Source organism: Argentina silus (assembly GCF_951799395.1).
Source record: "Argentina silus genome assembly, chromosome: 18".
NCBI classification, from domain to species: domain Eukaryota; kingdom Metazoa; phylum Chordata; class Actinopteri; order Argentiniformes; family Argentinidae; genus Argentina; species Argentina silus.
In genome coordinates this window covers 7,504,844-7,531,488 of record NC_139672.1, presented here as the reverse complement: position 1 = coordinate 7,531,488, position 26,645 = coordinate 7,504,844, and the positions used below count along the sequence as shown (strand labels likewise).

The following is a 26,645-nucleotide window of genomic DNA, read 5'->3' as shown; positions in this document are numbered from 1 at the left end:
TCTCTCTCTCTCTCCCTCTCCCTCTCTCTCTCTCTCTCTCTCTCTCTCTCCATCACACACACACACACACACACACACACACACACACACACACACACACACACACGCACGCACGCACGCACGCACGCACGCACGCACACACACACACACACACACACACACACACACACACACACACACACACACACACACACACACACACACTTAGCACTAATTGTCATGCACAATTGGATTTCTTTCATTTCATGTGGGCTATTGGCTAAACTATTTAATATCTGCAGTCTAAATTAATTCATCGAATGCAATTGAATTAGACTACAGTACAAACTGGCTTTTATGGAATAGGCAGAAAAGATCCATGATCAAGGAGCACTGTACAACCAAAGAACAATAATAAAAAAAGGAAATAGAAGAAAATAATCGGATCATTTCCCACAGGGAGCTGGTGAAGTTGTCCCTGATGCGCTGTCATCTCCCAGGCCCAGGGCTATAATCAGTGTCTAAACTGCCAAACCTGACGAGAACAGTTGAGAACATGGGGGTTGAGAAGATATTATGCTTTAAAAGTGAGGTCATTTTGTGCAGCAGGCCTTTGCTAATTGTTTTGCAGTAAATTTGTGAATATGAATGAATGATCTAAGCACACTATTGCAAACACAAACACCACACACCACACCTTGACACGCACACACACACACACACGCACACACACACACACACACACACACACACACACACACACGCACGCACGCACACACACACACACACACACACACACACACACACACACACACACACACACACACACACACACACACACACACACACACACAGGCCCACTATATCAGTGCATCATATTGGAAACAACATTTATGAAACGTATCAATGCAAATGATAAGGTTTGCAAAAATGTACCCAGTATGGGCTACGCCTTTTCTCTCCGTCACTTCCGAGTCCAGTCGAACACAGTAAAAAAAAAAAACTGGTTGTCATGATATTTGGTGAGCAAGCTAGCCGATAGCTAGCTGCAAATGACAGACAATTGTCAATACATATTAGTAAGAATATCCATGTCACGGCTAAAAAAGGATTTTAGAGGTTTTGTTAAGTTTTTTTGTGTAGATAGGAATATTTTATCTGGCCGGCAAACCCATCGTGAATTGGTGAGTTAACCCTAGTAGCTAGATAGCTACAGTAGCTAACGTAACAGATTGATGTTTTGACACTTAGCTTTGCTACCTATGTAGCTATTCATTAACCCTGCTGTCTTGAATCGCCTGCCGATGGGCTTGCTGTCTACTCGTCTGCATCAAACAATATGGGGTGCTTTGATACATTTTCTCGCTAAATTACCTCGCTAAGTCAGCACTCTTAGTGACGACCAACTGGCTAACATTAGCCAGCTATCTTATTGCATTGAGTCGCAAGTAAGCTAATGTTAGCTTTACCTAGCTAGGGCCATAGACAGAGAGCATCATCAGTGATTCTGACTCACCGCAGAATGCGGTGGGATTTGGAAGCTCGCTAGCTGTCTGTCTGTCTGTCTGTCTGTCTGTCTGGCCGCTAGCTCCATCAGTACGTATCGTATGAATCGTTGGTCTTTTGTTGCTGTAGCAGTTGTGTCATGGTACTGTCTTTGCCCTCTGATTCAGCCGGCTGAGTGACCAAACCAGCTGTGGTTGGCACCTCTGTGTGCCGTCTCATTGGAGTACCAGGGGAACCGAAATCCAGGTAGATTATGTTTTATATCTATGTCAAAGTCAGTGCACCTGTTTCATGTAATTTGACACATTTCCATGGTTAGGTAATTGGCTATTTACCTTCACCTCTCAATCTCTTTTCTCTCTCATCCCCTCCCTATCTCCCTCCCTCCCTCCCTATCTCTCTCCCTCCCTCTCTCTCTCTCTCTCTCTCTCTCTGCCTCTATCTCTCTTCCCCTCTCGCCCTCCCTCTCTCTTCCATCCTCCCTCTCTCTTTCATCCTATGCCCATTACTAGTAGAAGATGAACGGTCTGTCCATCAGAGAGCTATGCGGCCTGTTCTGCTGCCCTCCCTGCCCCAGCCGCATCGCAGCCAAGCTGGCCTTCCTCCCTCCAGAGCCCACCTACTCCATGATACCCGACCCAGAGACGGGGGCTGCTGCTGTGGCTGGGACTGGGACCGGGACCCCGGCCGCTCCTCCCTCCCTGGGAGCCCCAGGGCTGCGATCCCGGTTGGGCGGGGGTGCTGCGGGGGACAGAGGAGGAGGAGGAGGAGGAGGAGTAGCAGGGGGAGGAGGAGGGGGGGGTGCTGGGGTAGGTTCTGGAGCAGCAGAGGGCAGATGGAAGCTGCACCTGACTGAGAGGGCAGAGTTCCAGTACTCCCAGAGGGAGCTGGACGTGACTGACGTGTTCATGACCAGGTCCAGCCGGGGGAACAGGGTGGGCTGCATGTACATACGCTGTGCTCCCAACGCCAGGTGAGAACAGAGACCCTACTCATTACTTAGTTATTACATAATGTTATTACTATGGACTAAGGCCCATTTAGGGTCACACAAACATAAACACACGTATATATGCAGCAATATAGACACCTGTATAAATCTAATTGGTTTGTCCTCTTATCACATATTTTTCCATGCCTCCCTCTGTGTTCCCCCTTTGTCTCTCCCCTCTCTCCTCCTATCTCCCTGTCTCTCCCCTCTCTCCTCCTATCTCCCTGTGTCTTCCCCCTCTCCCAGGTTCACAGTGTTGTTCTCCCATGGTAATGCTGTGGACCTGGGTCAGATGAGCAGTTTCTACATCGGCCTGGGCACGCGCATCAACTGTAACATCTTCTCCTACGACTACTCTGGCTACGGCGTCAGCACCGGCAAACCCTCGGAGAAAAACCTCTACGCCGACATAGACGCCGCCTGGCACGCCCTGCGCTCACGGTAAACAAGCAGCAGACGCCACACACACACACACACACACACACACAGATTATACAATTGGTTCTTTGGTCAACAAACCTTTTTATATTTCCTATTTACCTTTTAATGACTCGTGTGTGTGTGTGTTTTTTCCAGGTATGGTATCAGCCCAGAGAACATCATCCTGTATGGGCAGAGCATTGGCACGGTGCCCACGGTGGACCTGGCGTCGAGGTTCGAGTGTGCTGCCGTGGTCCTCCACTCCCCTCTGACCTCTGGCATGAGGGTGGCCTTCCCCGACACCAAGAAGACCTACTGCTTCGACGCTTTCCCTAAGTGAGTCTCTCTCACCCACTCCCACCCGACACCAAGAAAACAGACTGACGTGATCAGTTACAGATGGGGCTTCGTACGGTTCTACGTATCCCTGTTACTTTAGCAAGAGAAGGCATCTAGGATTTGCATATTAACAGGTTGTTACACCATAGACAGGGTTGTGTGTCTTAAGGTGTTTATAACCTGTCTGTCACGGCATAGACTGTTCTAAAATGTTTGTAACATGTTTATTACAGCATAGAGAAGGTGTCTAAGATCCCGTCCCCGGTGCTGATCATCCACGGTACGGAGGATGAGGTGATTGACTTCTCCCACGGCCTGGCTCTGTTCGAGCGCTGCCCCAAAGCTGTGGAGCCCCTGTGGGTGGAGGGCGCGGGCCACAACGACATCGAGCTCTACAGCCAGTACCTGGAGAGGCTACGACGCTTCATCAACCAGGATCTGGCTGCACAGCACGCCTGAGACGGAGAGAGGGAAAGAGAGAGAGTGTATGTATGTATGTATGTATGTGTGTATGTATGTATGTGTGTGTGTGTGTGTGTTTGTTTTCAGGGTGGGAGAGAGAGAGTGTCTGTGTGTGTGTGGTGAATCTTGGAAATGAAGGACCTCGTGATTCACACATATGTCAGACGGTGTGTGTGTGTGTGTGTGTGTGTGTGTGTGTGTGTGTGTGTGTGTGTGTGTGTGTGTGTGTGTGTGTGTGTGTGTGTGTGTGTGTGTGTGTGTGTGTGTGTGTGTGTGTGTGTGTGTGTGAGAGTGTGTGAGAGAGAGAGAGAGAGAGATTGTGTGCATGTGTATGGAGACTCACTCTCCAGAATTGAAGATTCCCTCTGCATGGACCGAGGGTGAGCAACCTTTCTCCCCCCGTCTCCACCAAGGACAGCTGTCCTCTCTTTGTCTCTGAAGAAGAAGATGATGATGATGGACATCTCTGTGGCTATCGGGGTGTTGCATACCTGGTAGTCCATCTTAACTCTGCCTGGCCTTCTCAGTCTGGGTGGTTTGGACGTTCCTCTCCTCTGTTTACCGCCAGGTAGAGTAGCAGGACTAGGACCATGCAGGATGAATTAACACCCTCATTTGTATGGCAGTAGTGTATGTTCTCCTCTCCCCCTCCCTATTGTCTCCCTTCCAAGTGAAAAGATCACAGAATGGCCTGGTTCCATTTCAGCTCCCCTGGCCTGCTTCCCCTAGTTCCTTACTGTAGACACTATCCCCTTTGGTGTTCACAGATTTGAAAGGAGTGGCTAGGCGTAAACGATATGGTTGTTGCTCCATCGAGCCCTTACGTACCCTAAAGGGAACCTCTGCCATATAGCTTTCCCCTACCCCGTCTGTTTGCACCCAAGGCAAAGAAGCTAGCGGAAGTGGAAATGGGCTGAATTGGAGCTGGTCCCTTTGAGAGCCATAATGACACATAAATGTCAGAGTTACTCTCCTCCCAAATGAGTGTGTGGCTATAGTTGTGGTGGCCATTTTGAGCTGTCTATGTGAATGAAGATTATGATAACTGAACGATGACATGGAGATATGATGTCGCCTATGAAGTCCAGTATTACTCCTGTTTGTTTGGCTGTTAGCACAGGGCTACAGCCTGTCCATGTTCACTAATTTCTGAAGTCAAAGGGGTCGGACAGGCCTTGGCGTTTTGTCTGCATTGCCCCAGATAAAGCATAGCTAGCTTGTTTTCTTCTGCAAGGAAGGAGTACTTTTATCACTCTCGGTAGGATTTCTTAATGTGAATAAAGTCAACGATTGAAGAGGTCTTAAGTGAATATCGTCGGTTTTTCTTTTTAATGAACAAAACTTCTCTCTGTGTAGCCGCTGAGACAAAGATTCAGTTGAGGATCTGAGGAATAGAGAGGACCTCACTGAAGACCAGTGGCAACCGGTGTGTGTCCACGAGACCATCCAAACTGTCAAGCCAACCTTACGTCTGCTACGTTTGTCAGTTTGATCCGATTGGTCAGCTCAGCTCTCTGCCAATTGTCTTCATCATCGAACGGAAAACTCTTCCGTTTCTCTTAAAACAGTAATGGGGGGGGGGGGGGGTTAAGGAAAGGATGTAGTCTTTACGATACGATTCAGTTTTTTCTTTTCTTTTCTTCTATAAACAAGACTTTTAAATAGCACTCCATGGAGTAAGCGTTAACACTCATCATCAAAACACTTTTCTCCATCGTGGGTTGTTTGTCTTGAGGCTATCGGAACACGTTCTGTTTGGTGTATAGAAGGGCCGTAGGTACAGGCTTCTTCACCGATGATATCCTTGGTTCTGGTGCACTTGAGCTCATCTATGGGTGGCAGAACTTTTCATGTCTGACCCAAGCCATAAACGAGCCTCTCACTGTTAGTGTGGTGCAGGTTCCACCACACACACACACACACACACACACACACACACACACACACACGCGCATAAACACACACACGCATACAAATACACATAGCGTAGACTTAAACACACACTGATTCTCACTTATATACACACGGAGCAAGCATGATAAGCAGGTCTTAAGTTCAGCACTATTGTACAAAGCATCCAAAGTGTAGTTAGCCTATAGTATGTAAGTTTGTGCGTCTACTTTAACATTGTTGATTAACGGACCCTCTTCAACAGATCAGCAGCAAGGACACTAGTGTCCAATCTCAAATCCAACCCGTGGCTCTCTCTGGAGATCTGAACGGATAGGATAGATCTCAGCATCAGCAGTATGGCGATCGCTCCACACTGCTTTACACCGGTCCAAATCCTTTGTCATCTCCACAAAGTTTGTCGGTAGGAGCTAGGATAGTGGGAATGAGACCCAGTCTATCTCCCTCTTCCCTGCCAGTGTTAGTGATGGCACCCGCGCGCCCTATTGAAGGGACTGTACTGTAACCGGTGCTGATGACGACACCTCACGGTGGTTAGTCACCCCCGGGTGAGAGAAGCACCTCCCTGGTTGGTGGAGGGGGAAGCGTCTCCCACTTAAAACGAGCTGCTTCTCCACCATCCACATGAACAGGGAGCTGTTCCGTTGTCACCGTACGCCGTCTCCCATCCTAGGGTGATGGAACACCCCCCCCCCCTTATCGTCACACACCAGGGTCCTAGATCTAGACTCTCGGCTGGAGAAAGAGAACGTAACCCCCCCCCCCCCCCCCCTCTTTTCACAGCTAGAGCTAGGGGCCCACAGTTTTTCCTGGTCTGGCAACGTAGACCGGGAAAACTCCCACGCCCTGCTCATGCAGGCTTTGAATATGTGGCGGGGTGTGTAATACGTTGAAACTTTATGAATAGAGAATAGTCTCTCCGGACCCTTTATGATAAAGAAGTATAGGGGTTTGGATACTCTGAGAAGAGCTGTATGCATGTTCCATTGTATGTGTTTGCTGGGCAAGTGTCAGGGCGGGAAGATAACTAAGTAGTGTATATGATGTCAGAGGGCGAAGTTGAACTCAAGGCATCGGTCAGTTTAGCGCTTTTTAAACAAGGGGGACGTCAATTGAGTTTTTTTTATTACTGAAACTAACTAATGTATTGTTTTTGAGTTTTGTGCTAGAATTTGGGTGGGGACATGCTGGGTGGGGCTTAGACAGCGAGTGGGTGGTTTATATGGTTATTGTACTTAACTATTCTATTCTTTGTTTGTATTATGATTTGTAATTTTATGTTCCCTTTTTTGAACTGAAAATATGATGTAATGAAATTAATTCATCGGACTGAATCTTGACCTTTTTATTGACAATGGAAAAACAATAAAGAACAATTATGTACAAAAATATGAAACGTGATTTATTAACATTAAGTATCAATCAGTAACAGTTTATGAGGAGTGATCCAAAACCATTGAGGTGGGAATATGTTAATTCAAACTTCAAAAGTGTATATATATTTTTTTTTTACCACTGAATATGATTTGTATTGGTAGTAAACAGAAGCTGAGTAGCAGATTAGAAATTATGCTTGAGAGATTAGATTTTACGAGTCTACCATCTAACACACACTTGAAGACAGCAGTTACAGTTGTGTGATACTGACAATAGAAGCAAACTGGTAGAGATATGAATCAAAAGTAATGATTGAAAGTAAACATGCAGTTTATGCATGGCAGATACGTAGATAGACCCACAACCGCACAATGGTGTGGAATCTAGTTACCAGTTGCCACTGGACACTGATTTATGGTCAGTCTGTAGTGTTCCTTCCTGGATACGGTTAGATGATTTGGGGAGGTTAGAACTGATCCTAGGTCTGTGCCAATGGGCAACTTCAGTTTTCACTGAAGCAGATCACATCGCCATGTGATTCTGGGTAGCTGCTATAATAGAGGAGAGAGTTCCCTCTACTGGCCTTTTAATGCTACTGACAGTGTTATGGTTCCTTTGAATGTCATTCTACAGTACTAGTCTCCAGTAGCCGTACCTCCAAGTCACGTTGTTCTCACGTCTCCTTTGGAGGTCTGGAGAATATTATATTAGCCTAAGAAGATGAAACCAAGAGGGGGGGCTTTAGCATTAACGCTGCTAACAGTTTGGCAAAATATGATAAAACCTAGACTCTTAACTTGGAAAACACATCGACCTAAACGAAGACACATGAGGTAGTTCCTCTTCAATTCACTTCATGTTCTTCTTCTCCAGACCTTCCGAACACGCTCCAGGATATAACAAGGTTTCATAAACACAGAGGTGATAGGCACTCCCGTAACACATCAGTACACCTCCGTAGGCTGCAACAGGCTACGTGTCCTTGTATCTGCCAATGAAGAACAAACCACTGAGACAAGGAAGAGAAGCACACACTCTCACACACACACACACACACACACACGCACACACACACACACACACACGATCACTCACATACTGCACACACACACACACACACACACACACACACACGATCACTCACATACATTCATACTGCCTGCACACGCACGCACGCACGCACGCACGCACGCAAGCACGCACGCACACACACACACACACACACACACACATCTCAGATTTCCCATTTAAAACAACCGGTTTAAACTATTTGTCTCTGCCTCGCCTGAATAGCCAAATGCAACTTTCCCATGCAGTTTTAAATGGTTTTTGATATTTGAGCTTTCTCTTTCATTTACTCGAGTGTACCGTCTAGTGATTTCATGAAGTGATTTGAAGTGCTTGATAGCATCTAGAGGAGGGACAAGTTATTCTGTGGAGAACTACTGCATACAATCAATAAAATCTGTGTGTGTGTGTGTGTGTGTGTGTGTGTGTGCTTGTGTTACTCACTCTTTGTGGGGTAGGGATAAGTCAGGCAGCGCTCCCAGAGAACTCAGTTGCTCCTCCAAAGCTACAATCTTGAAGCCAATGTACCCGGATGACAGCAAGAGCAAAACCACCCTGCGCACACACACACACACACACACACACACACACACACACACACACACATATACACACACACACACACACACACACACACACACACACACACACACACACACACACACACACACACACACTTTACCACAGCTATACAAATAGAGTGTTGGTTAGGAATTCCTCTAATTTACTTTCACCTATACAGCAAAGGCTCCAAAGGCTACTCGTCAATCCAGAAAGACAACATACCAAGTAGGTTAAGGGTTTACAGTCCCTTGGAAATGTATACATGTGATCCTGAACAGCTCTTTTTTTATCTCCATAACAAAGCCAGTTGATCTTTATCAACAATTACAGTTGTGTCACGTTCTCAGACACATTAAGGGGATTTACAAGGAGCGGCCCAAGCCTCTACACAAAGCAATTTCACCCCAGGGTTTTTTGCTGCTGTTGCCTACATTATTTACAGCATGTGATGATCTCTTTCCAATGTAAACTGCACAGGGAGGGTGGTAAGGGGGAGGTAGAGAGGGATGGGGAGGAGGAGGGACAGTATACTCACAGTAACAGATAGATGCAGACAACGATTTTGAGGTTCCTGATCTCTTGGAGGAAAAGGACAGATTTCACCCTTTCAGTGATGCTCCAAACCCATGAGTCAGCTAATAACGACAAACCACAAAACACACCAATTATTCTTGATTGGTGCGCCTCTCTCTGTGTGTGAGTGTGACACTGATATGCCCACTACATAGTGTGTGTGTGTGTGTGTGTGTGTGTGTTTATTACCTCTATCTTCCTCCTCTGTGAACTGTTCGTCCTTTTCTTTGCTGATGCTGCTTATAGGAGTGGAGCTGTTCCTCCCAGAAGCTGTAGTCACATGTTGTTACCACATTATTACCATGTTATTACAAAGACTGCACAACTTTTTTTCACCAGTAAATCACCCTCTTTCTTTCTGTCATTTGTCCTAAACAACCTGTCTTGTATGTCCCTGTAACTTGCCTCCGTTGGTCAGGTCAGAGGAGACTGTCCCCAGAAGGAGGCTGTGGTCTCGGTCCAGATGCTCTAGACTATCCTCCAAACTGGAGTGACTGGAGATCTGTGGACAGGGAAGGGTTAAAGACAAAAGTTAGCTCGGGATGCTAACATATTGCAGCGAACGGCGGGGTAGAGGAGCTTGCCCGAAGCGGGTATCGAACTCACAATCTTCCGCTTACAAACCGGCCGCGCTAGTTACAACACCAAGAGAGTTACCTCCCTTGGCGGAGCTGCTAACAGGCCTTACACAAGATCGTTACAACACTGTAACAAAGCCCATGGTTGATTCACGTGTCACCTTGACACATGGTGGCTCGTGTGACACATTGACTTCACACTAAAAGGAAATGACATAAGAGCATTTGCAGATGCAGACCAACAATGAGGAAACATACCCAAACACAGTGTGTGCCAGAGAGTTGACTTCTACAGTAGACTTACTGTGTCCACGTCCTGATCCAAGCCGTTCTCCGTAGACGAGATGTGGGGACTGCTGTTGGCACGCTAGAATACACACAATTTCAGTGTCGGACAGTTAGACGGTGTCATTCAATAAAACGGTGGCTATCTTTAGAGTTACAGACAAAGAGAAAGGCAGGGACAGAGAAGGAGAGAGAGAGAGAGAGAGAGAGAGAGAGAGAGACAGACAGACAGACAGACAGACAGACAGACAGACAGACAGACAGACAGACATGGATCAGTGTACCTGTGCTTGAGGACACATACACTGCAGTAGTTTGTAGCACACTTCTCGATTCCTCATAGACTTGAACTTGTACTAAAAATCAAAAAGAGACCCAACAGATTAAGAAACCTGCCTCCGTAACTGAGAAAGTCTACTGTTCTAGCGGTTCTAGACTCATACTCAATTGGGGCTGCCTGTGTTTGATTGGCAACACTTTGTTATTTTGTGAGATACAGGCTCCCATCTCTCCAAGTGGGAATGTCTGTAGGCTACAGTAAGTATATTGTCTACAAAGAGTGGTATTGAGGTCTGACCTGGCCTCCATCAGTGGTGATGACAGAGAGCCTATGGGAGAGGGCCGCTTGTCCCTTCTTCACCTTCTGGACACTGGACACGTGGATCACCACCTAGAACAAGACAGGTAGAACGTCACACCTAGAACAGCAGCGGACAGCGGACATACAGTCTCGTCTTCTCTGCTCTACGTGGCACTGTTCTTACCTTGGTCGCTTTGAGGAGCACTGAGGAGTAAAAACAAACATAGTTTTGCGCCACAAAGAGTTTCCCATGGTAGAGGACCTCCTTCTGCAGGGCGCAGGTGAAAGCTGGAATACACACAGGACAGGAACACCTGGTTAGGCTGCATACAGAGTGTCTGAAACTTTGCATTAGACCACAGTAGGACAGCTCAATACTGTTGTTGTTGTGTTCTCTACAGGTAACTGATGACAACTGGAAGGCACGGTTAAGATTGAGTGCATACGTGTTAAAGAGCACACAAGGCATATACTTGTCATGAGGAATGATTCACAATAAATGTTCCAACAGCATTATTAATAAAACATTCCAGACAGTCCTACCCATCTCTGACAAGCAGGCATGCGGACAGACAGACAGACAGACAGACAGACAGACAGACAGACAGAGAGACAGACAGATAGAGACAGACCGACAGGGGACAATCACAAACAGAACCTATGATCAGACATACAAGTAAGTAACAGGCTCTCATGTCCTAGTCTCAACTCACCGTGGGTCAGGTTCTCCCCTGCAGGAAGGTCTGGGAAGAGCTTGTGGAAGGTTTGGTTGTGTTTCACAAAACTCTGTGAAAAAGAGAGGGGTCGTTAGCTCTGATGTGTGGCAGTTAGCATCGGCTACCAGGTACATCTGAGTCGTTTTCTGGTCGTCGTGTCTGCAGCAGTTGTGTGCAGCGTTTGAGGTGACCTTACATTCCTGGTGATGACCCCGTCGGGCCGCTCGAGGATCATCTCTTCTTCTACGGTTTGGGGCCTGTGGGCAGGGAGTGATAAGAGGTCAAAGGAAACAGAAGAACACAGAGCAGGAGAGATTAGGATCCGGGTAGGATGTTATTTGGATCACTGCAGTGTTTTCTTTGTAATGAACAACGACAGCAACTGCCATTGTATTTGTTATCCCTAAATCATTTTGAACTTGATCCCTGTACTTGCTCCCTGTACTTGCTCCCTGTGTACTTGCTCCCTGTGTACTTGCTCCCTGTGTACTTGCACCCTGTGTAGTCACTAGCTACCTGAGGGAGTTGCACCTGTTGAAGCAGTGTCCAAGCTCCTGGACCTCCAGGTCAGCCTCCTCCAGACTGTGAATTTTCCTGCCCTCTGGGCTCCTCTTGCTTCTCCCAGCCCCCAGGAAACCCCCACCCTCCAGAGAACTGCCCAGGGAAACACAGCAGAGGAGGAAACTATTTAATTACGGGGAAGATGTCACATAATCTGATTTATCTTTATTTTATTGTCTGTAGCTGTGTCTCTTGAGATGTTCTCATGATGAGATGTTATCTCAATGAGATTAACTTGGACAGTAAAAGGTTATATGCAAAAACAAATGATGATGCAGTTTGCATCCAACTGTCCAGCTTGAACATGAAACAGTCTTTGTTAACAAGAGATCGTCATCAGTCATGTGACGTGGTTACTGTAAATGTATTTTTGAGAGGTAAACATAATTAGCCACAGCCCCTGGTGGGAACATGAGCAAAAGCTGCTGGAACATTCTGGGAAACAGAAACTGAGTGAATGCTCAGAAAGATCTCAGCTGTCATTGTCATCATTTTGATGGTTATTATTGATTATTAATATTATTATTCATTATTAAAATTATTACTATAATTATTTCAAGCCAATGTTGAATCTTCAGGAAGACACTTGAGTTCATATAGTTCAACATTTTGATGTTATATACGTTATATAATTCATGTACTGTAAAACATGTGTAAAACACCATTACACTTCTATCTTATATTAAAATCATATTCAACAATTTCTGACAGCTCAGTTCACACAGAGACTTCAGTCCCTACAAGTCCTCCAAGCTATCACATGCAAAAAAACATGCTTATCCATCACAGACAAAAAAGAATTCCTTTGAAACGCAAATACAAAAACCCTTTCATTTCATTCCCTAGTCAGTTGACTTGCTCTGGTAACTAGGTGAGCCTATGAACCATGTGGCTAGACTGGGGTCCAGTGGGTCACACCAGAGTTCTCTGGAGAATAAAAAAAAACAGGTTCCTCCTCTCTCCGCTCTGGTGAACTAAACCTCTTGAACTGACTAAGCCATTAGTGTCACAGTCCTAAACACCCTATGCAGTATGTATGTTGTGAGGTATAAAATGTTGATTCAGATATTTTACAGAATGCAACTTTACAGAATGCTCCAACCCACAATCAATGGTAATGTTCTCTGCAACTGGAATTTGACAGAACCTACCACAGCTTGTGTTAGTGTTATGTTCTGAAGGCATAATGACCAACCTGATGTACAATATGCTGCCTATACATGTAGGTTTCTTTATTAGGGCATTCTGTAAAAAAAATGACTTGGAGGTGGGTTGATACTTACAGAGACACAGAGCTGTCCAGGGAAAACCTCCTGGTCTTCATACTGAGGCAGAGGAATAGATAACCGACTATATCTCTCTCTTTCTCTCTCACACACACACACACACACACACGCTTCACTTTACTCCAAAAACTGTATTTCTCACACACTTGCACTCCTCTGTATCCAGAACCAAACTCTCTCTAACACACACACACACACGCACACACACACACACACACATACACATACAGACACACGCACACACACCGACACAGCTCCTGCGTACTCAACTCTCCTGTTAGGCTGGACTACCTCTCTCTGACTCTCCTACCTGGTACTAATCAGGTAAACAAAAGCATGTTCAGTTTGCTCCTCTTCCCAGCCTATCAACTTCAAGGACTGGAAGCTTAACCTATCGGCGTTGGGAGGTGGGAAATCCTATTGAAGCTCACCCAATCAACTCTGGGGGCCGGGGCCTCGTGCTAAACTCCCCAATGGCACCTGCACACACCTCTTCAACTCATAGAAACAGTTGCTACGTGTGTTTTATACAGTGCTAATTGTGTTCAGCAGTTGGTCAAACAAACAATGTAGATATACCTCTCCCTCTCCCTCTCCCTCTCTCACACACACACACACGTGTCACAGGTGTGACTTCTTCCGCTTGATTAGGTTGTGTTTGATTTGTATAGTGTGTTGAGACCTTGGTGAAAATGCACTTTAAAACTGAATAAACTTGAAACTTGATTACATGTGCATGCCTTGCATCTTACCTGATTGTGTGTTGACTTACTGAGAGACTGACACTGCCATTTCATTGGCTGTAAGAAGATTTTTTTAACCCCTGTTCTTTTCTGTTGAGGAGCGGCCGTCCAGGGGAAGGTTCAGGTGAGAGGGAAGTTCAGATCTACGCTGCGTGCGTTGGTAAAAGCGGCGCCTGAATTTTGCTTTTGGTTTGTGTACGGTTTGATTCATGATTTTGTTCATTCTCCTCAATTTTAAGTTAAGAGCGTGTTAAGGTTGGTTTCTGCTGTGTAGATTAAAGCATGGTTCAAATTCTGGTTTCGTGCTCCAGTCCATGTTCCACAACTCACTCTGAATGAAAAGAACCAGTTAATGTGGTCAGATTTCAATATGCTCCACTGCTAATTGCTGTAGTTTGCGCCTTGTGACGCACACAGACACACAGACACACAGACAGAGTTTGGTAGACTTTCTTTTATGCCCAGCCTTGTCTCCCCTGCGCTGCCCTGATCAGATGCAGGAGCAGATAGATAGAACAGGCCTGGGGACATGTCTGTGACGGTCACCTGACTGCAAAGATAGGATCAGAGAATGATCCCCAACAACACGTTGTTCTGTTTGTACCGAAGGGCAAGGCAGGCAGGAAACAGTCACGTTTCAGAGACAGTAGTTTAGACAAAAATACTTGGTGTAGTGTCAATAAAAATACTGTTTTAATACACGAATAGTTCCTGATTTCTTAATCAAACATGCAGAATGCTTATCTGTGAGGTGCAGTGTGGGTTTTTGATGAGCAACATTCCTGATTTTGTCTGGCTCCAGCCAAGTTCTGCCAAAGCTCCTCGGGGGTTTACCTTACATAACCATCTGCCTCCCAGTAGTCAAAAGAAAACTAAGAAAGTCATTACTAGATCCTCATACCTTCAGAGGATTAGTTTGTGAGTGAACATGAATGAACATTAGTGAGTGTGTGAACATGAAGAACTCTTCTTTCCTGTAGAGAGAAAGAGTACTTAATGCCACTCCGTCCGCATTTGGGCCCACATTCCCATGTGAACTTCTATTTGTGTGCTCATTTAAAACAGGGAGGTGGGGGGTGGGGGATTTGGTGTGGAAGTGGGGTACTTCCTTCTCATTACCTTGACAGTGATGTTGCATTAGTGTCAAATGATTTCTTGAGGTTTGAGGAATGTCTACCCCTGCATGCTGATCCCATCCAATATACCCTGGGACTGTACATTTACATTACATTTATGGCATTTAGCAGATGCCTTTATCCAAAGCGACTTAAAACAAATTCATTTGTCTAAGTAAGTGAATCATCTATCCATCAGTCATCTTTTTTTTTTTTAAAGAAAATGTATTGTATTTTTTATTATTGTATATTTTTTATTATTGTATATGTATGTATTTTTTTAAGTTATTTATTTACAGGAGAGAAACTTGTACAGAGGGGTAGTGGGGATGAAGAGGTCTTTAGGAGGGACAGTTAAGTTGTAGCCTGAAGAGATGGGTCTTCAATCTACGGCGGAAGATAGGTAGTGACTCTGCAGCCATGTAGGGATGAACCTCTGCATCAATCTAAAACCGATGACATGCATTGTTAATGTTCTACTGCCTGTACACATCATTACGGCTCTTCTCCTCTTGATAGCCGTGAGGAACAAAGACATTGATGCCTCGAGGGGTTACGGAATCGCTAATCAGGGGAGGCTGGTGGAGGTAGAATTTGGAGGTGATGATGATAGCATTCCTTATTCCATTCCATGCATTACAATGAGCCCATCCTCTGATTTGTCCTTTTCACCAGCCTCCACTGACGCTAATGTACTTCTTGCATGCATGCCAGAAATCATGTTAGCGAGCAGCCTTATGAACAACCTATTGAGTCGTGACCACAGTAGGGGAGCCTTTAAACCACCCATTGTTAGATAGCATTAGCAACTGATTGACAGTACCACGCATGACATTAACGTCTTTCAACACATTCAACATACATACTTAAGAATAGAATAAACAGGTTCACACATCCAGTACTTCCCACAGTTATTATATATATATATATATACACACACCCACACACACACACACAAAGACTGAAACAGTAAGACAGGCATATTACTGTAGGTAATCTACTGTACTGTGTATAGCCAATCCTTCTCTACAGCAGCTGTAGCTGTGTTTGTAAGGTTGAGTGTCGGGGTCCTTCCAGAGAGTTGGGGTCCTATTTCACCTCCCACGGTCTTTGTGTGGGGCCAGATGGTACATTGTGTGGTGCTGGTGGTTAGGGTTACAATACAGAGGGTAAACAATACAGCCAGCACTGAGGAATATGGATTAGGTAGAGGGCATACTTGTCCAGGATGTTACAGTAAATACATTGAGGGAGTTGAATAAAGTTTCAGTTTGAATAGCTATTATAATCTTGGTATTTCTATAGACACAGTTACAGTGTTTGTGTTACTAGACCTGTCCCAGGAAAGACCTGCAAAAAGAAATATGAGAGCATATAATTATACGGTCCCGTCAACAGTAACACACAATAGTTGTGGGATAATGAACGTTGTAGTCACAAACACAATTGGTTTGTTCAATGTAGGCAAATCCTCTCACATTCATAATTATGCAACGTCTATTTAAGGTTGGCAGCATTGGCTTCAAGTAATTCTACACGTGCCCAGACCGTATCAGAGGGTTAGATCACTATGTGAAAGAATGAGAGGTGATAACGATCTATACCTTTCTGAGTGTGTGTGTGTGTGTGTTATATATATATATATATATATAACACCTTAGGGGGCCCATTCTAACACTTTTTAAGTGTTCTTCTGTCAAGTCACCATTTGTCAGCATCCACTGACAAGCATCCCCGTAGTTTGAACCTTATTTATAACCTTATCAGAGTACAACATTCTTTATGTCTTGTCTCACCTGCTCTTACAAAGACAGACCAGACGAGGTTATGACAATGACCTGCTGTTTTCCCAGCACAATGAAGATGTTATGACATCCAGGTATTTTCCATCCATAAGACTACTCTAAAAGATAACCATTTGAGCTGTCTAAAAACAATGACACTGTCAACAGTCTGAACGTTGTGGGATGGCTGCTGTGAACACATGTTGATCTGGTCATACAGTAGATGACACACTGTACTATTCTGATAAGCTAGCCATGTTCCACCTTAGTTAGCTTGGACAACACCTAGTGGAGATGGATGGTACTACACACACACGTCATTCACCCTGCTCTCCCTGAGATCCACACTCTGAAGTGGCTTCCTTTCTCCTTGTCTCCTTTCTCCTTGTCTCCTCTCATTGTCTCCTCTCCTCGCCTTGTCTTCTATCCTTGCCTCCTTGCCTCATCTCCTCTCCCTGTCTCCTTTCCTTCATCTTTAATGATGTGAAAACACATTGAATGAGCTTTCACTTTCACTGCAGATGAAGGAGAGACAAGATCAAGTCAGCGATGTTGTTGTTTTTGTCTTTTCACATACGTTATTATTTCATTTGTTTACTTGGTTGTCTTGTTGTTTTGGGACCCCCACTGGAAAAAATGTTTTTATCACAAGAGGATCTAACCGACGTAACCTTCCTAATGAAAATGAAATTCAGTAAATGACATAGGAATCAAAGGGCTCATTGTGCTGTATATCCAACCATCCTGCTTTTTAATACAAAGTCAACATACAATATCTACATCCATGGTTGAAAAGAAAGAACAGGTACGTATTAACAGGTTTAAAGGTGATGATGTCATCAGAACTGGCCCTCGCTTGGTGTAACCATGTTTTGTCTGAGTGCCTTTTAGTTCCCTTGACAAATTATTCATACAGTATTTTTAATAAAGAGAAAATAGTCATTTTTCCTATATGTTTTTTGGTGTCCCCCATCCTCTATATTTCACAAATTACACATTGTCAAGACTTTTAGACCCTTTTAAAATTTCATAACAGGGCAATTTCAGATGAGATATTAAATACTAACAGGAAGCGTTGAGGGACAGTCTTGCTTGTAGCCTTTTCCCCCCTTTTCTATCAAAATACACTTGCTACCATATTCTCTTTGTCTACCTTCGTGCAGCAAACTAAAAAGTGAGCACTGAATATAGTTAAGCAAAGACTTCCATCGACTACTTTATAAACCTTGAATTGGAACGTACCACTGTTGCTATGATAAGAGGGGTCACTGTCAACTGAAACTAGGTCTGTCTCTATGTATCTAACTAGGAGGACATCAGTATCAAATAGCACCCTACACAGAGGTGCCATATACAGTATACTAAAGCAAATAAAAAAGCACTTAAAAATGACCATTAAAAAAACATTGACGATATCATACAGTAATTGGCTTGCCAAGTAAACAACATCTCATTGGTTATATTCAGTAAGTATCCCAAATAAGACAACGATAAATAACAAAACTTAAAAGTAAAAATCAAGAGTAAGTAACAGTAACAAAATATATGAAGAATAAATAATTTAAAAAAAAGAAATCAAATAAATATTCAGTAAAGTTAACAATAACAATAAGGCTCTTTTTTTTTTTTAGAAGAAGAAGAAGAAGAACTACATCGCTCCCAACCCCACACATTATAACTTGTGCTCAGGCAGATGAATGAACTGTAAATAACTCCATGTTAGACGGTATGTACAAAACCAGTGGATATAATCCGAGTTTAGGGACAATGAAACCATACTGTGATCTTCAGTCACAACATATCCAAGGGAATGATTAAACATCAAATCAATAGAGGGAGAGAACCATATCCCGGGACTTGAGAGGAATATTGGAGCGGGCTTGAGGGAAAATATCAGGTTGTGCCATTCCGATGTTTTGGTGCATTACTGTACGACTTGGGGTAGAGAGAGCTTTTGTGAGTTCAGTTCTACTGAACTTCAGGGTGAGAGAATGGTGTTGAGTGAGGACAGAGTGAGTATGAACTGCTCTCAACACATGATTTATCTAGCATTTGCATCCAAAGCAACTCACAGTTCACACACACATAAGAGTGTATATATAGCCCTAGTGGGAATTGAACCCTCAACATTTGTGTCATCGGTACCATGCTCCAACCCACTGAGCCATTAGACCTTGTCACGACAGAGTGGCAGAATTCAAGTAGGTATAAGCTACGGAATAGAATGACCTTAAACTCTGATCTAAGGTCAGTTTTGTGTTTTCCCACACTAAGGGTTCGGGTTAAGATATGGGGAGGGGAAGCTGATCCTAGATCTGTGCTGAAGAGCAAAATCTACCCAGAGCGTAAGCTACAGTATATGACATTCAGCACTCAGGAAACAGCATAAGCAGCATGTAGAGCAACAGAGAGCTGAAACAGTTAGCGTAAGGCCAAGACATGAAAGCACAATGATCAGGATCGTACGGTCTGCAGTAAGGGGCGAGAAACTGTGGGAGATGATTGTACCAAAATAGAGTGAAATGTCCATTCCATAGAGAAGATCTGAACGTGTGAAATGTACCACAGAGATGCCTGCCGTATAACAGTGAGAAATTGAAAGGAATTTCTCAGAAATTGATCTTATGACCTCTTCCACGAGTGGACTGACGTCAAACTGTGTTCGTGAGCGTGTGTGTGTGTGTGTGTGTGTGTCCGGTCGAACTAAGGAAAATTCATCAAAATTCGATTCTTTCATTGACGAAATTCTTGTCAATTTTCAACTCATAAGAGGAATGTCAATCCATTTGCTGACAGACGGGTTATAATGGAACTGACCTCAGCTGGGTGGCGTCTTTCAATGTCTAGCTAGAAAGGGAATAGCAAGCAAGCATGAATGACTGAACATTGACAGTCATGACAGTCAAGTCATGTTCACAGTAGGATGAAGTTGCCGCTAGATACTGATCTAAAGTCAGTGTAGATGTGTTACCTCTGATGGTGAAGGTTTAGATTGGGGAGGTGAGCTGATTCTAGATCTGTGTCTGTGGACAGCTTCGACCAAGAGCTCATTGTTCTTGAATGTTGGATGTAGGGCCCCATTTCTCCATCTCCATAAAGGTCAAACTACATTTCCCATCATGCCCCCAGAACAGCGTTGTTTCACTTGGCACTGTGGGTAGGAGAGTCGGGCGTCCAATCGACGACGTGCCGTTCAAACTCTCCCTCTGGGGGCAACATAGTCCTTAGTCCTCAGCTGAGGTCTAACCTAGTCATCTGCCTAAAACCGTGCTCAGGACTAGCTGTGGCCACAGAAGGACAGACACCACGGATGCAGACACACAGACACATATAAACGTTCACCTTTGCACTTTAACCCCTAGTACAGTAAGTACACTAAACCAATAGATATAAAGTTGAAAGATAAAAAGCCCATTTAGGGTGCAGCAAATATCCAGGCTTTTTTGTGTCCTTGTTTTCGACATACAGTATATATCATAATTCCTGTACTGAAGCAGTTTCTTTTTCACTGGTTCATAATTGGAGATAGCTGACCACGACACACACGGTTATTATACGTCCTTCACACTGGAACACTGAGGTAAGAATATGTAGGATTACACATCGAATAGTCTCCCACTCCCAAACCTTTCCAGGCATGAGTCCTGAGAGTGCAGCTGTTCGTTGACATAGATTAGTTCTGGTTGCTGTTTAGTGGTAGTGTCAGTAATGTGGTACTGTAGTTGTGGTGTAGACTTCGTCCTTGTTCGTAACGTTGTCCCGACGGTGGGATAAGTAAAAGGTTTGTTGTTTGGTTGGGTTTTTGTCCGTCACTGCGTCTCGCTTCTCTCACTTTTTTGCCCACTCGTCCGTCTGTGGACCTCGGAGCAGAAGGATGGAGGGATGACTCTTTCTCTCCTTTATGTTGCATAGTGGTCAAAGCTGCCCAGGTACTCAAGGGCAGCCTGGTAGCAGAACTGGTACTCATCCTGAACAAGAGCAACACACAACATGAATGGTGTCAGCAACATCCTCCCAACCAGTGTAGTAAACCACAACAGAGAGTATTGTATGGTAGAGTATCTAGCATTTGTCGTGGATAAGTGCTGCCCATAAAGCTGGCCTGGTTTTGAACCCTACTTCAGTCTGGACCATGGCTGGCCTGGTTTTAAACCCTGCCTCAGTCTGGACCATGGCTGGCCTGGTGTTGAACCCTACCTCAGTCTGGACCATGGCTGGCCTGGTGTTGAACCCTACCTCAGTCTGGACCATGGCTGGCCTGGTTTTGAACCCTACCTTAGTCTGGACCATGGCTGGCCTGGTTTTGAACCCTACCTCAGTCTGGACCATGGCTGGCCTGGTTTTGACCCCTACCTCAGTCTGGACCATGGCTGGCCTGGTGTTGAACCCTACCTCAGTCTGGACCATGCCTGGCCTGGTGTTGAACCCTACCTCAGTCTGGACCATGGCTGGCCTGGTGTTGAACCCTACCTCAGTCTGGACCATGGCTGGCCTGGTGTTGAACCCTACCTCAGTCTGGACCATGGCTGGCCTGGTTTTGAACCCTACCTCAGTCTGGACCATGGCTGGCCTGGTGTTGAACCCTACCTCAGTCTGGACCATGGCTGGCCTGGTTTTGAACCCTACCTCAGTCTGGACCATGGCTGGCCTGGTTTTGAACCCTACCCCAGTCTGGACCATGGCTGGCCTGGTGTTGAACCCTACCTCAGTCTGGACCATGGCTGGCCTGGTTTTGAACCCTACCTCAGTCTGGACCATGGCTGGCCTGGTTTTGAACCCTACCTCAGTCTGGACCATGGCTGGCCTGGTGTTGAACCCTACCTCAGTCTGGACCATGGCTGGCCTGGTGTTGAACCCTACCTCAGTCTGGACCATGGCTGGCCGTTGTGTTCGCAGCATCTTGACGGTCTGGAAGATGTCGACCGCTCCCTCGTAGCGCATCCTCTCCAGAACGATACTCAGAGTTATGAAGACGCCGGTTCGCCCCACGCCCGCGCTGTCGATACACACACACACACACAGTGAATCATCAGATTTGACCGTACTAATGGTGGCTATAGACATGTACACACACAGTGAATCATCAGATTTGACCTTACCAATGGTGGCTATAGACATGTACACACACACACACACACACACACACACACACACACACACACACACACACACACACACACACACACACACACACACACACACACACACACACACACACACACACACACACACACTCTTACCTGCAATGAACACTGATAGGACCGTCCTGGCCAAACTGCTCCTTGGTTTTGTGCACCTGGCCAATGAAGTCAATGAAGCCCTCTCCAGACTTAGGCACTCCCTGCTCCGGCCAATCAGTGAACTGGAACTGACGCACCGTCCGTGATTGGCCATCCTGGGAGGAGAAGAGGGGGAGGAGGAGGAACCAAATGAGAACAGAATGGTTGAAGGGAATCTAGCCTTTGTTATAATTTCACTGAAACAAGGAATGTCTCTCCCTGTCTGGGTTTCAATAGAAGTTGCTCTAACCCATTTAACAGAGGACATCATATTTTCACCGATCTTAATCACCAAGAATAAGATTGGAGCCAGTTTATTCTGATTCCTAGATCTGTAGTTATGGGTAAGGTCTTCCTGCAGAGTCTGTCTGCCTGTCACACGTTCTCTGGAGCCAATTACATCGTTTCTCCTGTGAGCCTGGCTGACTCTTCTTTAATGGAGATCAATAGAGCATCTGTCAATGGGGCGTCGGGACAGGACAGGCTTAACTGGAGTAATCTACGGCTGACACCCACGCACACACGCATGCATGCGCACGCAAGCATGCACGCACACACACACGCGCACAGATACACACACATACACACACACACACAGTCAGTGAGGCATCAGGAGAGCACAGGCATAAGTGGAGTAATCTATGGCTGACACGCATGCATGCATGCATGCACGCACGCACGCACTCAAACACACACACACACACACACACACACACACACACACACACACGTCTACGGTTGATCGATGGAACATGTTTGCTGCTACTGCTCTTTCACACTCCTCTGATGGATGGAAGGGGAATAGAGGGGAAATGTCAGGGAGTCTGGTGTTGTATACTATTGTGTCTGAATACAATATGAGGTACGCTATGACAGGGATTAGATATTCGCAAGTGATGACACACACACACACACACACTCACACACACTCACACACACAGTCACACACAGTCACAGTCACAGTCACAGTCACACTCACACTCACACACACACTCACACACACACACTCACACACATTCACAGTCACACACACACTCACACACTCACACACTCACACACTCACACACATTCACAGTCACACACACACTCACACACTCACACACTCACCCTGGCGTCAGTGACTTTGAACTCTCGGAGGATGTACTGGGGCATGTTGTACTCAGCCATGGGGTCGACCACAAAGTACTGGTACCTGGCAGAGCGCTCAGCTGGCCAGTACTGGTGACACTTCTCCTGCAAAGACACACACACAGGATGTCAAATGTCCCTGTGTGTGTGTGTGTGTGTGTGTGTGTGTGTGTGTGTGTGTGTGTGTGTGTAAGTGTGTGTGTGTGTCCATACCCGTCCCATCTCTCTCAGTTTGGTGAGCATGACCACGATGGTAGAGTTGTGTTCCCACAGCATCCTCCAGTAGTCTTCAGTGGTCTCTGCCAGGGGGCCCTGGGTGGCAATATACCCCCTCTGCTGCCTACATACACACACGCGCACACGCACACACACACACGCGCGCGCGCACATATACACACACACGCACACACATGCGCACACACACAAACAAACAAACAAACACGCACACACAAACGCGCGCACACACACACACACACACACACACACAAACGCACAAACACACACGCACACACACACACAGTTTGACATATAACACCATGACATTTCGACATGACATTTTCAATTGCCTAGCAGGGTAAATAGCAAAGCTGTATTGTAAAGTATTTCACAGCGGCAGAAATAGCACCCAGAATCCACAAACTCAGACCTCACAAGCTGTAGCCACTCCAGATGGAGACCAAATCCCAATCAGTTCAAGGTTTATTTCATACCTGTATCCGTCTATGTAGCTGGCGTTGACGTAGTCTGACCCCTCCAGGCCTCTGATTGGCTGGAGACAGACGCGGGTGGTCTCGTAGGGCATGATGTTGACCAGGCGGTTCTTAAACTTGTTACAAGGTAGGTTGGCCGTCACAAACCTGGAAGTGTGGGCCTTGGTGTTGGCCAACCGCTGTGGGAGGGAGAGAGAGAAAGAATGGAGGGAGAGAGAGAGAGACAGAGAGAAAGGATGGAGGGAGAGATACAGAGAGAGAGAGAGAGAGAGAGAGAGAGAGAAAGGATAGAGGGGGAGAGAGACAGAGGGAGAGATACAGAGAGAAAGAGAGAGAGAGAATGACTATCCATTGTATTTCTTTGGCTGCTTCACCTGTCTTTTCTATGATTTCACCTCCAGTTCCGAACTGTGACCACGTGTCTGTTCTATAAACTGTATTTCTACGCCGTCTTCTCTACGTTCCCCTCTCCTCCGTCCTCACCAGCCCGGGGTGTGAAATTCCTTCAATGCCCACATTAGTCACGTCTGTAAAAACGTCATTATTTTACCTGAAGAACATCTCCTTGACAATTCTCTTGACAAATTCCGACGCGGGAAAGCTTATCCATGCTTTCGTTTTCTCCATAATTGATTATGGGAATGCAGCACTTGCCGCAGATTGAATTCATAAATGGCAGCTCATTGAAAACTGCAAGGATTCACAAGGACACAACCCAAAACGTCTGCCCACATCAAGGCCCATCCTAGCTGACGTCCATTGACTACCCGTCCCTCAACTCCCTCGACTTGACTGTAACATTCTCCTCCTGGGCTACAAAGCCCTAAATGGCATCAGACCTGACTACCTGTCAGATCTACTCTCCCCCTATGAACCTCCAGGCACCCTACGGTCACGCCATGGCAAACGGCTTCATGTACCCAGAAGCAGGCTCCGCACAACGAGGGACCGTGTCTTTTCCTCCCACGCACCGCGCCTTTGGAACTCTTCCTGACAATCTGAGGGCTGTTCAGACTGTTGGGTTTTAAAGCCTTAAGACGCATCTTTACCGGCTAGACTACCGTTCCTCCTAGACTTTGATTGCTGCTTTTATGATACGGTTATATATATATATGTTTGTTTTCCTTTTATTTTACTTATTTATTTATTTTCTAAACAATTTCTCTACTTTATTAGGTTTTTTTACTTCTATTTTGATGAGATGATTCTAGCACAATAAAAAGCGCTTTATAAATGTCATCAATGATGACTATTCCTGTAATTCTATGAAGTCTATCTACTCTATTATCTCCCTCCAGACCTGTACCTTGAACTCCAGCTCCATCCCGGTGACGTGCTCCCCGTTCTCCACCTGGCTCAGCTTCTGCATGTAGGTGAACAGGCTCCTGGCCGCCACCTCCGTGTTCCCGCAGGCCACCGCCTCCAGCAGCGCCTCGTGGATGAAGCCGTACTGGTCCTCCGTCTGCACCATGTAGTTACGCTGGGATCTCATCAGGGTCACGTGACCGTACACGTCCGCCGTGCGCTCGTGTCTGATCCGCTCCAGCATGGCGTCGATGACAATGAAGCAGCCGGTGCGACCCACCCCAGCACTGAGAGAGAGAGGGAGGGGGAGGGAGGGAGAGGGAGAGAGAGAGAGAGAGAGAGAGAGGGGGGAAGAATGTTTACATATTTGCTCTGTCTGGATTTGTTGTGTGTGTGTGTGTATGTGTATGTTGGTGTATGTGTGTGTGTTTGTGTGTAAACAGTATGCATATGCGTGTATGTGTATGTGTGTGTGTGTGTGTATACAGTATGCATGTATGTGTGTGTATGCAGTATGCATATGCATGTGTGTGTGTGTGTGTATACCTGCAGTGAGCAATGACGGGGCCTGCGTCAGGGGGGTTGCAGGCCTTGACCCTGCGGAGGAAAGCCAGGAAGGGCGTTGGGTACTCTGGGACACCGTGGTCCGGCCACGCCGTGAACTGGAACTGACGCACTTCCCTCCGCTCACTACCACCGCTCTGACAAGACGAGGAGAGGAGAGGAGAGGAGAGGAGAATTCTATTTTTAATATCATCATATGCCTTTACAAACCACCAGAAGAGGACCAGAGCCATACAGAGCACTAGTTAACTAGAAAAATAATTTAAAAAAAAGTGGATTGCACAGTCTTATTTTGGTTGAAATAATTGGTTTGGACGATGGATATATTTGCTTGGTACTTGAAAAAAAGTGGAGATTGTAGGAAGGACCAATGGATACAAGATGGTTAGATAAATAGACATCTAGATAGGTAGAAAGATAGAGAGATAGATACAGTATATAGATAGATATATAGATAATTACTCTTAGCTGGCTTTTGTGTTGTACCAACATTAGCTACCCTCTCAGGAGGAAGACAACTACAACATCGGTGCCTTCTGACCTGTTTTTAATAGTCGTGTGTGTCTACTTGTATTACATACATATGAACAACATTCATGAGAGACGTCAATCCTCAAACCCCTCAGTTAAAAGCCTGCTGGCCTAGTTTGTCTGTATTTGGGACATTTAGACATGGTGCATCCTAGATTAGTCCTGTCTGTGTTCAGGAGGGAGTCGCATTGTAACAGTGATGTACTCTCAGAGAGTCCCTCTAGCTAGATCTGACTAGTCAGAATACTCCATTAGCTACAGTCTAATCGGCTGTCCTCTGTCTCTCTCTC

General features: G+C 45.6%; 3 protein-coding genes across 6 annotated transcripts in view; 1 reads left to right on the top strand and 2 right to left on the bottom strand.

Annotated features, from left to right (window-relative positions):
* Positions 1-980: 980 nt before the first annotated feature.
* Positions 981-5,384, top strand: LOC310818859 (alpha/beta hydrolase domain-containing protein 17A-like). 2 transcript variants are annotated; one of them, XM_083689928.1, is made up of 6 exons: positions 981-1,163; positions 1,653-1,731; positions 2,001-2,458; positions 2,723-2,917; positions 3,053-3,232; positions 3,469-5,384. In XM_083689928.1, the coding sequence occupies exons 3-6, from the start codon at positions 2,004-2,006 to the stop codon at positions 3,692-3,694; spliced, it is 1,056 nt and encodes a 351-aa protein (XP_083546054.1). In that variant the 5' UTR covers positions 981-1,163; positions 1,653-1,731; positions 2,001-2,003; the 3' UTR covers positions 3,695-5,384. The 2 variants fall into 2 exon arrangements, with proteins under 2 accessions (XP_083546054.1, XP_083546053.1); XM_083689927.1 differs by having other exon boundaries at positions 1,998-2,458.
* A 1,554-nt stretch (positions 5,385-6,938) lies between these two features.
* On the bottom strand, positions 6,939-13,515 carry LOC310819327 (GRAM domain-containing protein 2B-like). 3 transcript variants are annotated; one of them, XM_083690572.1, is made up of 13 exons: positions 13,194-13,515; positions 11,881-12,003; positions 11,546-11,606; positions 11,347-11,419; positions 10,818-10,921; positions 10,631-10,723; positions 10,338-10,409; positions 10,073-10,135; positions 9,596-9,692; positions 9,380-9,460; positions 9,153-9,252; positions 8,498-8,608; positions 6,939-7,973 (listed from the first exon to the last, which is right to left on the bottom strand). In XM_083690572.1, exons 1-13 carry the CDS (start codon positions 13,232-13,234, stop codon positions 7,958-7,960), a joined length of 1,035 nt encoding a protein of 344 aa, XP_083546698.1. In that variant the 5' UTR covers positions 13,235-13,515; the 3' UTR covers positions 6,939-7,957. The 3 variants fall into 3 exon arrangements, with proteins under 3 accessions (XP_083546698.1, XP_083546697.1, XP_083546699.1); XM_083690571.1 differs by having other exon boundaries at positions 11,866-12,003; positions 13,194-13,514; XM_083690573.1 differs by lacking the exon at positions 11,881-12,003 and having other exon boundaries at positions 13,194-13,514.
* A 4,075-nt stretch (positions 13,516-17,590) lies between these two features.
* The window catches only part of LOC310819004 (receptor-type tyrosine-protein phosphatase S-like), a 44,284-nt gene continuing 35,229 nt past the window's right edge, over positions 17,591-26,645 (bottom strand). The window contains exons 25-32 of the mRNA XM_083690170.1: positions 25,807-25,961; positions 25,262-25,547; positions 23,956-24,134; positions 23,459-23,585; positions 23,225-23,350; positions 22,079-22,233; positions 21,699-21,834; positions 17,591-20,806 (exon numbers count right to left, since the gene is read on the bottom strand). Of these exons, the coding sequence (XP_083546296.1) occupies positions 20,738-20,806; positions 21,699-21,834; positions 22,079-22,233; positions 23,225-23,350; positions 23,459-23,585; positions 23,956-24,134; positions 25,262-25,547; positions 25,807-25,961 (1,233 nt within the window). The 3' untranslated portion in view covers positions 17,591-20,737. The remainder of the gene's footprint in view (positions 20,807-21,698; positions 21,835-22,078; positions 22,234-23,224; positions 23,351-23,458; positions 23,586-23,955; positions 24,135-25,261; positions 25,548-25,806; positions 25,962-26,645) is intronic.

Coding starts and splice junctions, on each gene's coding strand:
- LOC310818859 (XM_083689928.1), top strand. CDS start 2,004: ATGAACGGTCTGTCCATCAGAGAGCTATGCGGCCTGTTCTGCTGCCCT. Junction 2,459..2,722: donor CGCTGTGCTCCCAACGCCAG/GTGAGAACAGAG, acceptor CCCCTCTCCCAG/GTTCACAGTGTTGTTCTCCC. Junction 2,918..3,052: donor TGGCACGCCCTGCGCTCACG/GTAAACAAGCAG, acceptor TGTTTTTTCCAG/GTATGGTATCAGCCCAGAGA.
- LOC310819327 (XM_083690571.1), bottom strand. CDS start 13,234: ATGAAGACCAGGAGGTTTTCCCTGGACAGCTCTGTGTCTCT. Junction 10,136..10,337: donor GTATGTGTCCTCAAGCACAG/GTACACTGATCC, acceptor TGTGTATTCTAG/CGTGCCAACAGCAGTCCCCA. Junction 9,693..10,072: donor TGGATCAGGACGTGGACACA/GTAAGTCTACTG, acceptor CCCTGTCCACAG/ATCTCCAGTCACTCCAGTTT.